General features: G+C 41.1%; 1 protein-coding gene across 4 annotated transcripts in view; it reads left to right on the top strand.

Annotated features, from left to right (window-relative positions):
• The window catches only part of LOC101466889 (protocadherin-1), a 230,540-nt gene that overhangs the window by 17,648 nt on the left and 199,490 nt on the right, over positions 1-13,402 (top strand). For all 4 annotated transcript variants that reach the window (XM_004552048.4, XM_004552049.6, XM_004552050.6 and 1 more), the window contains exon 3: positions 460-2,643. In XM_004552048.4, coding sequence (XP_004552105.1) covers positions 460-2,643 — 2,184 coding nt within the window. The remainder of the gene's footprint in view (positions 1-459; positions 2,644-13,402) is intronic.

Genomic DNA, 13,402 nt, shown 5'->3' with positions numbered 1-13,402 from the left:
TCGCAGCATACAAACTCCTCCCCCTGAGGAAAACATAAAGGGCCTTGTACTGTTGCATTAGTAATGGTCATGACTCTTCATTAGCCAAAGAAGCTAAATAATCATTAAAATTTAACAGAGACTGTAATGGAATCATGACGCGTATTTCACTGACGTCACATGAAAAAGAGCGTGGCGAATCATTCTTTTAGTCTGAGATTACTTCAGACTTTTAGTCTAAAGTTGAATGTCTTAAATATAGAATATTTATTGCTTGTCATGAAAACTGCAAACCTGCCAAAAGATCAATGTTTTGATGATATTTTGATTTTCCAGTGTACCAAATGCAATTCTGAACAGGCAAATGATCTGATTCTTAATGTTGTTTTGGACAGTGTTTGGCTAAACGATTGAATCTGTTTCTTTGTTTCTTTCTGTCCGTCTGTCTGTCTGTCTTTTGTTTTTTTCCAACTCTTGTAGGTCAAAGCCAACGACGCAGACACTGGCCTCAATGGAGAGATAGACTACAGCCTCCATCAAGCATCAGAATCTGTCCAAAGGCTTCTGCGCATTGACCGCGCAACAGGCATCGTCTACGTCAAAGGTCTTGTGGACAGAGAAGAAGAAAACTTTCTCAAGTTCTTTGTGGTGGCAAGAGATCGTGGACCCAATTCCAAGAGTTCCAAGGTCCTTGTGACCGTACACGTCAAGGACCAAAATGACAATGCACCAGCCATTGAGATCCGTGGTATTGGCTTGGTAACACATCATGATGGTGTGGCCAACATTTCTGAGGACATGCCTATTGGTACACCAGTGGCACTGGTCCAGGTGTCAGACCGTGATGAGGGGGAAAATGCTGTGGTGACATGTGTTGTTGCTGGTGATGTTCCATTTCAGCTTCGTCCTGCAAGTGAGTCAGCCAACGATCGGAAGAGAAAATACTTCCTGCAGACAACAACCCTGCTGGATTATGAGCGTATTAAGGATTACAGGATTGAAATAGTCGCTGTGGATTCTGGAAACCCAGCTCTGTCCAGCACTAACGCTCTCAAAGTCCAGGTTACAGATATTAATGATAATGCACCAAACTTTTCTCCTTCAACTGTTGAGGTAGACTTTGCAGAAGGCAACCAGCCAGGAGACAAAGTTCTAGACATTGTGGCGACAGATGCAGACAGCGGCACAAACGCAGAGTTGTTCTATACCATCACTGATTCAACAGCCAAAAGGCTCTTTAAAATTAATTCCAGCACTGGAGAAGTTCGTGTGAATCACTCATTGGATCGGGAAGAAAAAGAGCGTTATGAATTCCGTGTAACTGCAGCAGACAAGGGTGTGCCTAGTAAAACTGGCACTGCCACGGTGGTGGTAAATGTTCTAGATTGCAATGACAATGACCCAAAGTTTACACTGAATGGCTATAGCTTCTCTGTCATAGAGAACATGCCTCCACTCAATCCTGTTGGTGTAGTGACAGTCAATGATGCAGATAAGGATGAGAATTCCCAAGTCAGGCTGTTTGTGGAACAGGACAATGGCATGTTTGTCATCCAGAATGGCACAGGAACCATCCTGTCAAGCATCTCCTTCGACCGTGAAAAGAAGAGCACCTACACATTTCAACTAAAGGCTGTGGATGGTGGTAACCCGCCTCGATCCTCCTATGTGGGTGTGACCATCAATGTGTTGGATGAAAATGATAATGCCCCATATGTTACCAGGCCGTCTAACTCGTCCTTTGTACACCTACCGGTTGGGACACGACCAAACACACACGTGGAGGTGGTAAAAGCTGAGGACATTGATGCTGGACTCAATGCTGAGCTAGAGTATACCATCATAGGTGGAAATCCATATGATCTGTTCCAAATATCTACCAATGATGGGGAAATCACAGCAGCACAAGAATTAACCCCGAAGTACAATGGGCTACATCGGCTGGTAGTGAAGGTTGTTGATAAGGGAAAACCTCCTCGTAACACCATTGCACTAGTTCATGTTTTTGTAAATGAAACAAAATCAAATGTCTCCCTCATTGAAGCGCTGGTTGGACACAGCCTCTACACCCCTTTGGACAGGGACATTGCCGGAGATCCCAACTATGCCTATTCTCAGCAAAGCAATATTCTGTACGGCAGTCTTGCCGGTTTTGCTGTTGTCATTTTAGTTATAGTTGCCGTGGTCCTCATCAGACGCTGGGTACAGAAGGATACCAAGAGTGGTTACCAGGCTGGCAAGAAGGAGAGTAAGGACCTGTATGCCCCAAAGCAGGGCCCTAAAAATGGCAAAGGGAAAAAGAGCAAAAAGGGGAAGGCTCCAAAACCAGCTAAGACAGGAGAAGATGATGAGGACGCCAGTCTACAAAAAGGCCTCAAATTCAACTTAATCAATGAGAATGTCAATGACAGTCCCAGAATCCACCTGCCCCTTAACTATCCACCAGGGAGCCCTGATCTGGGGCGCCACTACCGCTCCAACTCCCCACTACCATCCATCCAGCTGCAGCCACAGTCACCGTCTGCCTCCAAGAAGCACCAGGCTGTTCAGGACCTCCCTGCCACCAACACCTTCGTGGGGACGGGCGACAACAACTCTACTGGCTCCGACCAATATTCGGATTACAGCTACAAGGCCAACCCACCCAAATACAGCAACAAACAGGTAGGAGACTACGCAAACACAGCAATGTACCACAGGGAGATCTATTGGACCAACCGGGTGTGGTAGTCACGCTGGGACTTATTTGGCAAAGCCAATGTTATTCCACCAAAGCTGCACTGATTTCCCTGCACATCACCCACCTCCTCACAGTTGTGATTCCTTTTATTTTAAGTTTGGTTCTGTTCACCATTTGTCTTCTGTTCTGCTCAGTTTTGGGTATTCACTTCAACATGGACACCACAAAGCCACAGAATGAAGGATTGCAGGGCTAGACCAAATATGGGCTTACCAATTTGTCAGTTCCTTACAGTAACCTCCCTCCTAAAATGGACTCTGTTGATCTAAAACACATTTATGGAGGATTTTTATGTTTGAGGTAATGGGTTTTGGGGTTTTTTTGGATGATGTTTTCAAAGCCTTGCATTCATATGTTTAATCTGCAGAATTTAATTAAAAGTTCCTGTTATAGCGAAATATGTGATATTTCAAAGAATTACTTATGATGTTATGTAAACCCAAGTTTGATAGCATACGTTTGATTGAGCCCCCTGTTCAACTTGGAAATCCCATATGGGTCTGTCCTTAGCATCTGTGTTTTTCATTTGTTTGTGTTTCATTTTACCTTTTTTTATGGTGGATTAAATGAAGGACATTATGAGTTTTCCCCATTTTATTATTCGCAAATGTTCTTGGAGTTCTTTGAGCACCCATTGAAAGGTTCATGCTGACATCCTCATTATGTCTGAATGTGTTATTCTTTTCTTTTTTGTCTGGAGAGCTGACTTGAGGCTTAAAGCTGCTCTTTATGGCCGGATCAGCTTGTTGAAGTGTGACAAAGAGTGACTGTGAATTCCTGAGTTAGTTTTCGTTCTTTTTTTTTAACCAATTTTTATTGTTTCTTAGCTTTCTTTTGCCAGAAAGTAGACTGACTGAGCAGCACTTTAGTGTTTCCATCCAGTTCAGACCAATTTAAGGTAATTTCAGCTCAGTCAGGGAGCCAAGCAGCAAAGAAGAAAGAAAGGAAGAAAGGCAATAAGAAGGCTAAGGGAGTGGGGTTATAAAGAGCCTCTACGCTATGAAGGAAAAGGTACACTACAACTAAATACGACCGTTTCCGAGCCACAACGCTTCCTGTCAGGTCAGCTGAAAGACGACTTTTAATTTAGCTGTGTTCCCAATCACAGGGGCTCAAAAGGCAATTGTTTGCACAGATTAATGGCAGGTAATTTTCCAGGCACCCGCTTTTGCCTTCTTTTACCCAGAGTGCCTTGCTTTATTCTATTTAATGTACAAAAAGGGGAGTTGGGAGGGGGTCTGTGAGACGGGGGCCATTAACTGTATGATTGTGATGAGCGTTCACGCCACATCGGCTGTTTTGTGGCTTCATGTTGATGGACCTGCAGCTGTGAAAAGTGAAAATGTCACATGCGCTGAAAAAACCAGACAATCAGATTAAGGTGTTGTAGTGATGTTCAGACTGTACATACATGTGAATGTGAAACATTTTGTTTTGTTTCTGCTTTTTCATCTGCTGTTTATTTTGCAACATTACAGTGTGTCTCGTGTGAGCTTAACAAGGCCATTTCATTGTTCTACTGGCTTCTTAAAGACTTGTGTTGACTGTTTGAAAAGATGTACCAAAGACTCACACACACCTGCATTTTCACTGTCATCGCGATCGCAATCATCAGTTTATATATATATATATATATATATATATATATATATATATATATATATGTATATATATGAACACGCGAAGCAGAGAAACTGTTTCTTTGGTCAGTCTCGCAGAGTCCCTGCTGCTGTTGGCAGCTTGCTAGCGCTCCTGCTGGTTTAACATTTAGCCTGTTGACATGCAGGCATCATACTAGAATTTAAAGCCACATCTAGTCTGTGCACACCTGCTCAGTCGTGTACTCTCATGTACTTTTCTATGGGGACATAATTGTACAGTGTTTTGTTTTCTTTTTAACACTTTAAAGCAGAATTTATTTCAATAAACTTGTTTCTTAAATGTTTAAGTGGCGCTTTCTGTGCATTCACTGGGTTCTTGAATTGGGAATATTGGGAATGCTGCAAGGAGAGGTACAGTATTGTATTTTCATTTTCATTTCTAATATATGGAGAGAAAATGTATTTGGCCCAAGATGTTCTGAGTATGGTTTCTGCATGTTCTCAACACCTTTCATTAATAATGTCAAGACAAACAATTAGGTTTAGCAGAAAACACAGATTTTAGAGCTGGATGACAGAATGGTAACATATCTTTTCCCTTTTTAGATATTTTTTTTAATTCTTTATCTGACCATTTTCTCAATTATTTGGTTTTATGCTCATAATACTGATGTTTTAACAACTACGTTCAGACCTCACAGTTACAGGGAGCACAAGGTGATGTAAAAAAGTCCTCAAATACATTATCTACTAAATTATAGGGTAAGAGAAGGAAACCCATCAGATTACATCTGAGGATAATTAGCAAGCTTTTTCCTTGACATTTTAAAGTTTTTGCTCCGTTAAAGCTGAATAACATAAGATAAAACTGACTGTTAGTTAGAAAAGTGGCTAATTCTGTCAATCCACTACTTTTATTAAATAGATCAGAGATAGATGGATTATCATGTTTGTTTTTTTCCCACTACATTAATGATGTATCCAGATGACTGTTTTAGAGCCACATATCCGGTTTATGCAGCTCTGGGCTCATAGGGCAGAATCATCAGAGTCATGGTGTTAGCCCTAGCATCACATCTAGGAAACAGCACAATATAATAATAGCTGTCAAATTGTGCCAAGTATAATCATCGGGTCATAATGCAGTACTTTCCCAAGTAAATATTTAGTGATAAAGACATATTACAACATTGTTATCTTCAGCTACACTTGTTAGCATGCTAACATGCAAACCAAAGGCTAACTGTGCTACTGTTAGCACTCTATCAGACGTTCTATAACAATGACAATTTGTGTAGTACTCAGAAATAAGTGTAGATTAAACGTAATACTGAGACACTAAAAGGAAGCCAAAAACAAACTGAAAACATACATTGCATGCTTAAATTCTTTACAGATGGTTGACAAGCAAATAATCATTTTTGTGTTTGGTGGAAATGAGCATTTCTATAAGCAAACACTCAACTAAGAACCACTCGCTGAAAATAGCATTCTTGTTAGCATTTCCGATGGAGGTCTATTACATGAGCTTTACAGTTTGAACAGTGCTTGAAATTTACTTTTGCCCTTTGTTCCAAATATGTTTTCTCTCCATAACAGCTGACTGGAACACATCAGCTATTCTCTCAGTCACTTTAAATTTACAGCTGCCTACCTGGTGGCGTGTTGCCTACATGCACGCAACACACACCCAACACTCTTTCAGACTTTGAACCTACAGCAAACAGCACAGAAAGAACTGAGATCAAAACAACTCTGAGCAGGTGCTGAACCCGCTGGGGTCAAAGGTCAAATATCAATCAAGAACAGCTATTGGCAAAGAGGAGCGAAGAGGCCAAAAGTTAACAGCTCTCCCCGACTCCTCCCTGTGTCTGGTCTCTACATTAACAGTCCGGCGGCATCCTTCCTGCTTTTACGCTGACCAGCTCAGCCGTTTCTATGGCAACACAACGACCTCTGCCTGTGTGTGTGTGTGCTGACTCATAGTACTGACCAACCTCCCTCTCCGTCCATCCAACCCAACACAATCCTTCCTTCTTTGGAAAGCTCTGCCCTTTGAATGAGGAGATGTGTGTTTGTATAAGCTCTGAGCTAAATGACTTCTGGATTACATATTACCATTTGTACAGCTGAAGCGTTCCAGTTTTAGTTTGATACTAAAGTTGTGTTGAATACATATATTTATCAAATACCAGATGATTAAGCTACTTTTTATTTTATTAGAAGTTTATAATCCAGAATCAATAGTAACAGTGCTGAATAGATATGCCCAGAATGAATTCAGGACAAAAAATAAATAAATTCAAGCCAGGACATATTTGAAACATTGGATAAGAAACTATAAACATCTTCATAGAGGTGTGCAAATGTCTGCTGTCAGGTCTCGCTCTGTGTGTGTTGTTGTTGTAGTGCTGTTGCGTATCTCTGTGCCAGCAGCCCAAGTGTCATATCATGGCGCCTATCAGCTGTTTAAAGGAGAACAAAAACTGTTTTCACAACCAGCACTTCGTTCATATCTGCACTTTCACTCTGTTGTTTGAGTTTGATTCATGATCTGAGCGTTATGCTCTACAGGCTTACAGGCTGTGCAGAAAGCTCCTATGGCACATTTAGTGTGTCTTAAATCCAAAGACTACTTCGTGCTTCATTTGAAGTGCTTGTGGGAACATTCTGCAGCTTTTTTTTTAATAGTCTCAAATAGGCAAAGCAACAATTCCACTCATTAAAAGCTGCAGCTGTTTTTGGAGGGTCGGCTTTTGTGAGAAAAGACGCAGGAGTCAAGACATCGGAAGAGAACCATGTTGCTCTTGGTTTCAAATGTCCAAACCTGGCTTGTTGCGAGAGAGGCAAGACACAACAGGCTAATTGTTCGGAGAACCTCTCCAGGAGAGTTGAGTGGAGTTTCGAGATATGCAGAGAGAGCTTCCCAAAATTGCCGGTTGGAACAGGGTGGTGGTAGGTGTTGTGCAGAAAGTTGTAATTGTCCAGAAAAATATGAGCGAGTACTAGACTATCCTCATTAAAGCATTGTTTGTGCATCTTAAATCAGGTACTACCGACGATCAGTCTGCTGGAGTGGCTCCAAATCTTGGTTTATCTGGGTATCAGTCTTGACACTGATACCCAGACCCTGACAACCAGCTCTTCTTGGTTGGAGCTCTAGGTCTTCCAAGAAACACATTTCTATAAGGAACTCCTTCTAAGCATGTCGTCATGCCTGAAAACAACTCAGCTAGCAGGCATCCAGGAGGCCGATGCTTTTCTGTGGGCCCGCTGTAGTCATTAGGAACATGGCATGAAAATAATACTGTTGTTTCAGATTTTTGTCTCATATTTTCTTCTAATTTTGAAAACATATTTGGTATTCATACCTCCACAGGGTGGGCAAAGGTAGAGAAGGGAAAAAAATATATTTTTACTTTTTTTTTTTTTTTATCATATCAGAGATAAACTTACATCAGCCACCAAGTTAAAAAGCCCTGGAAATGCTGGAAATGAAATGAAATTTTCTCCTTGAGTTATTGGGGTGAAAAGAAAAATATTAATCTCTTTCACCCACAATAGCAATCAGACCATCAGACCCATTCATTCAGTGTTTCAGCTTGTCAGCTTAACAGATGAAATCCATGAAAATGACACACCCGAAACCACACGATGAACCAAAATCTGGTTTCCATCCCACTGGACCTGTTAATGTTCACACTCAATAATCAGCTCGCTCACTTCATTAAACCATAGGCAATTCAGAACAGGTGTTTTTAATCAATAGCGTGTGTTTCTGTAGTTTGACTGACAGAAGACTTCCTGTTTCTCTGCGGTCTGGCTCACTGTCAGGAAAAGAAACTGTAATGGCAGTCATTAGGCGGGCAGCTAGCAGCTTTTTCTCCCCCAGAAAATTACTGTAATTTCATGGCAGCGGCTAAAATATCATCAGGCTGGGACAGAGTGCCTGTCATCAGTCAGGTTCAGCTGAGTGGAAGGCAAGGTTACAGATACTGCCACTGTACTCGCACGTTACTTCAGCTGCACACTTTCCTTTGCCAAAACACTCATGTAAAAATAATCACAGCTCCTTTTCAGGATTTTAAAGTTGCACTAGTCTTTTGTGGTTGAATAGCTTCTCCAGAAGATTTCTTTTAAATTAACTCAGAATCTTCACTCATCCATACATAATGCTGATACATTAAGAAGATATCAGGACCCAGCTCATGTAAAATCAGCAGTTGTTGTGAGCATTTATGAGTCTTTCCCCTATAAAGATCACATTTGATGAGCTACCCTGTACCCTGTAGCAGTGGCGGCTGGCCCATAGGGGGCGCTCGGGCTCCGCCCCCCCAAATGTGGAGGAGTAAAAATATATATTTTTAAAAAATTCATCAATGATAGTTTTACTATGTGTGTGCCCATATACAGCCAGGCGTATTTTAACATTTTCACCAGCTGACTCATTAAAGTTCAACCAACAAACGGTGTTTTTCTTCTTCTGGGGCGCTCGTCAAAGCGCCCTTGATATGCAGCGAAATAGCCTATCATTAAATGGTTGCCAGGGGAAAATAATAAATATTTGACCTATCAGCGTCGCTGAATTAAATGGTTTGGGGGCGCTTAAAATTGCGCCCCTGCAGAAAACGCGCGAAGATTTGCTGTTCTAGAATTTTACCTCAGTCAGTAGCCTAAGTGAGCTATAAGGTCAGAGAGAGACGATGGCAGCGGTATTGTTAACGGTTGAGGCACAGCCTCCCCCAAATTCGGTTAGATCGCTTCTAACCTACCCTTTTGCCAGAAGGACAATGGCAGAAAAACTGCAAGTTAAAGAGTTGGGACCTGACAAGCCCGAAATTCAACTAACCCAGGCAACGAAGGAGAAGTCAAAAGCATACAACAGGACTTTTTGTCGGAGTTGGTTCCAGCGCAAGTCGTGGCTGACAGGCTGTGGAACAGCTAATGCACTTTTTTGTTTCCCGTGCATACTGTTCAAAAGTGACAAGTGTGATTTGACGTGGACACAATCTGGACAAACCGACTTAAAGCACCTCTCCGAACGAATCAAGAAACATGAAAGCTCACGAGTTCATATGGACAACAGTGTAAAGCTAGCTGTGCTAGGGAAAACTAGCATAGCGGCGCAGCTAGATGATGGACATCGGATTGCTTTAAGAAGGCACAACGAAGAGGTAGACAGTTGTTGTTTTCAATAGTTATTTTTCATTCATTCATTCAAAAAAAAAAAAATCTGTTCATGTTCATTTTTACAAATCTATACAAATGGCCAGAATATGGTTGTTCATTTTTACAAATCTATACAAATGGCCAGAATATGGTTGTTCATTTTAAATTTAAATTAAAATTGTGTTGTTTGATGTACTCATTAAATGGGTCATTTTAGTCGATATCATAAAAATTGCCCCCCCTGAGATTTTTTTCAGGAGCCGCCACTGCCCTGTAGTCTTTATCAGTAAAGACATGGTTTGGGCACCATTAGAATAGACTGTGTAGATATCACCCACATTAACTTCTGATGCACATTCAGTCATTTTATTCTGGAATCCAGTCTGAAATATGACAGGAACAAAGGTTATCCCCAAACGTTGCTCATGGGGGAAAGAGTTTACAACAATTTTACAACAATTTAGCTACAGAAATAACATCAACGACATCAAGAACCTAAAATTCCACCACAGGTCTTTTGGTACTTTTTAGTATTAGTATTACTAGAGTAACTAAAACCAAAGAAACCAAAATAAATATGTCGTTACTGCATGGGAAGGTTCGGGTATTTCCTTGAATTTGTCACCTTTCTATATTATTCCTTTTAGCAGTAGCGCTCGTACTAATTATTTGTTACTGGCTGTTCATTGTTGTGAGTATAATGTTTTGAAGGTTGTGTGTATTCACTGATTCGAACAGCTACTCGCAGTGTTTATAGTGGCGAAGTTGCGGGTCCAGAATGGTTGGGGAGTTTCATCAGAAAGGGCCTTTGTAACACTGACACACAAACACAGACATACAACACACACATTCCTAAGGCGTGGGTGTCTGTCAGCACAAAGTAATCCTCTCAGCTTGTGTGTGTGTACGCACACACACACATCGAGGCATGTCTGACAGGTAGAAAACACCTCACTCCTCAAATTACATCAAATTATTGGATTCATGAAGACACCCAGTACCAGCTCTCCTTGAAATAACTGATTTAAACAGTTCACACTCTGTTCGGATGGCAGGAGATTAGCATCTGAACGTTTCGCTCAGGTGTTTATAGGACACATTAAATGAGTCTGAGGTTCTGCTGGAGAGTCACCTCCTCCAGTTTAAGAGGAAGAGAACCGTTCATCTTGTTTAAAATTCAAAATATTTGTCCAGTTATTTTTGCCACAGGATTTGGATACCTGTAAGTATGACTACATTTAGCTCAAATCTTAAAAGTAGAAAAAGCATCTGTCTAATAAACCCAGACTGAAAGCTGGTCCCACAGAAAATCAGCCTGAGAGCTGAAAGCTCTAAGAACAACAAGCCAGCAGTCTGAGTCTTTTAAAACTTACACACTAATAATTACACTATGAAATTTAGAATGACTTAAAAATGCGAGATTCAAGTTTATTGTCTTATACACTGCAAAACAAGTGGTTACACAAAGCAATGAAATTCTTACTTCCAGCTTCCCTTCAAACAACTAAATAAACAACTATCTAAAATAAGAATAAACTTAACTCTGAGCGTAGAATATAGTAAAACAGTAAAACAAGTGCTTGTGTAGCTTGTGTGTGGGTGTAGTCAGAATTGAAAGTGCGAGTAGTTGCAAGACTATCACAGTGGTAATATATACAGTATATACAATATTAAAATAGTTTATATTGTATGAGGTTGTATTATATAAATGTACAAAATTGCAAATTTACAGCTCAAAGATAAACACAGAGATAGAGTGTACCTCAAAGTGCTGTGAATTATTAGCAGCAACCCACATTAGCTTTGAAAACATTACGCAAGCTACCAAAGATGTCATGATGCAAAACAGCAACTTCAGTTTGTCCTGCTGTACCTCATATAATATACAGTACAAATATACAATCACAGAACTTCCAAACATGAAGGGAAAAGCTCTGTATCATCAGCACCACTCATGTGGTTTGAGCTAACCTATCGTGGTGGCTAGTTAGCTTGCTAACTCGGTGGTTTTAGATAAACAATGTAATGAGAGTTACTTTGTAGATTCCTGTTCTCCTTATGATAAATGATACGTCTGCTGACATGGTGGAAATGTCTGTCTACAAGCAGCTAGCACACCTGTAAGTAAGCCTTTGGGAGATTAGAAAATGTTAGCATGCTAACATATGAAAACAAAAAGGTAAAGGTGATGAACAAAACACCTGCTGACCATCATTATTTCAGCATACACTTCCCATATCAGCAGCCAAAGTTTCACAGAGCCGCTGTTTTTGCATCCACATACCATGTAAAAAAATACATAAAACTGGGACCAAAGCAAGTTGGGGCTCAAATTTAAGATGAAACCAATAAAATTAAAGTAGACCATTTTCTTCTGTCTTAGTGTATACGGAAAGGAGAGGAATTAAACATTTTAAAACAGTTAAGTAAATGATTAAAATAGAGTGATGGTGTAAAAAAAAAACCTCTCGTGGTTTCCTGCCAAAAGCTTATTTTGAGAGCCAAAGGACGGCTCAGGAGCCATTCACAGGAGCCGTTTGGCCAATTTAAAAAGCAGCAGTGACAAAATGGGGACTACAACAACAAGCAGCAACATTTTTCAATCACTTCAATCACAGTTCAGTGCTTCAGTGGACGCCACCAGAACGTTCCTGCTTGCTCTCAGGGAAGAAGAAGAACAGGACAGGAGTGAAATCATCTTCAGAAAACATAAAATCATCTTAGCCTTTTGAGAAGTGCCAGTTTATTTTAAACAATCCATAGAGAGCCGAGAGAGCCATGAAGGAACTCTTATTCAGCCTCTCTCTCAATCTCTGTCTATCTCGGTCGCCCCCTCAGGGCTGTGATTGTGTTCGAGCCACTGAGACGACTCAATACAAAGATCAGTGTGTGTGTCTGTGTTTTACTTTTATGTGGCGCCAGAAATCAAAAACACAAGAAACATAATTTTGTTATTGTGTTATTGTGTGTTCAGTGCATTTATATAGATTTCTCTCTCTCTCTATATATATATATGTATGTGTGTGTGTGTGTGTGATGTCTTGCCACCTGCTCCAACAACACAAGTGAAGTGGAATGGAAACCTGCCTCAGGGTTTACACACACACACACACACACGCACACAGGAACAAAACAGGCGACAGTAGATGCAAGCATGACGAGAGGAGGGGGAGTGTGGGCCCTGTAAAGAGGAAAAAATGAGGAGGTGGAGGAGATGATGAAGCCGAGTGCAAAACACACACGAACACACACGCAGACACACTCAAACCTCACACAGACACACGCTCACTCCACATATCAGCATGTATGTTAGCGTTATGTTTGTGAGTGTGTGTGACTGGGCTGGTAGCAGGTGGTATGACTCAGGAGAGAAGAGGGCTGCAGATGTGCACCGCATAATACACATGCATGCACATACACACCTGTAAGTGGGGTCAGAGGTCAGATGCTGTACAGCTGCTCTGCACACCGGGCTGCTGAACTCTATCTGCAGGAAAGTACGCACACACACACACACACACACACACACACACAACATAGCTGCTTATTGTTATCATCAGCAGTGGCGGCAGCAGCTCGGATGCTGCCTGCAGTGTGACTGTGTTGTGTTGATAGAAGCAGAGCAGGATAACAGAAATGCAAAAAGATGGGATGGGATTGGTTTGGTTCACGTGTTGCTGACCTTGATCTTGATGTGGACTCCACACTGACACAACAAAGCTGAAGCCTGCTTCATTTTGAGCAGATTTCGGCTGCCACAACTGGACATTTGTCATAAATAACAAGGGGTTTTGTCATTCTTTTCTTTGGTGAGGGGCACTTTGATAAAAGTCAGCTTTCCAAGCAGAAATGAAATCCAAATTGGCAAAAAGAAAATGCAAATGAATGCAGTTTTCCATCCACTACTGTCATG

This window comes from Maylandia zebra, linkage group LG2, assembly GCF_041146795.1.
Source record: "Maylandia zebra isolate NMK-2024a linkage group LG2, Mzebra_GT3a, whole genome shotgun sequence".
Lineage (NCBI taxonomy): Eukaryota > Metazoa > Chordata > Actinopteri > Cichliformes > Cichlidae > Maylandia > Maylandia zebra.
The sequence above is the reverse complement of the archived record's forward strand: the minus strand, read 5'-3'. Positions and strand labels throughout refer to the sequence as shown.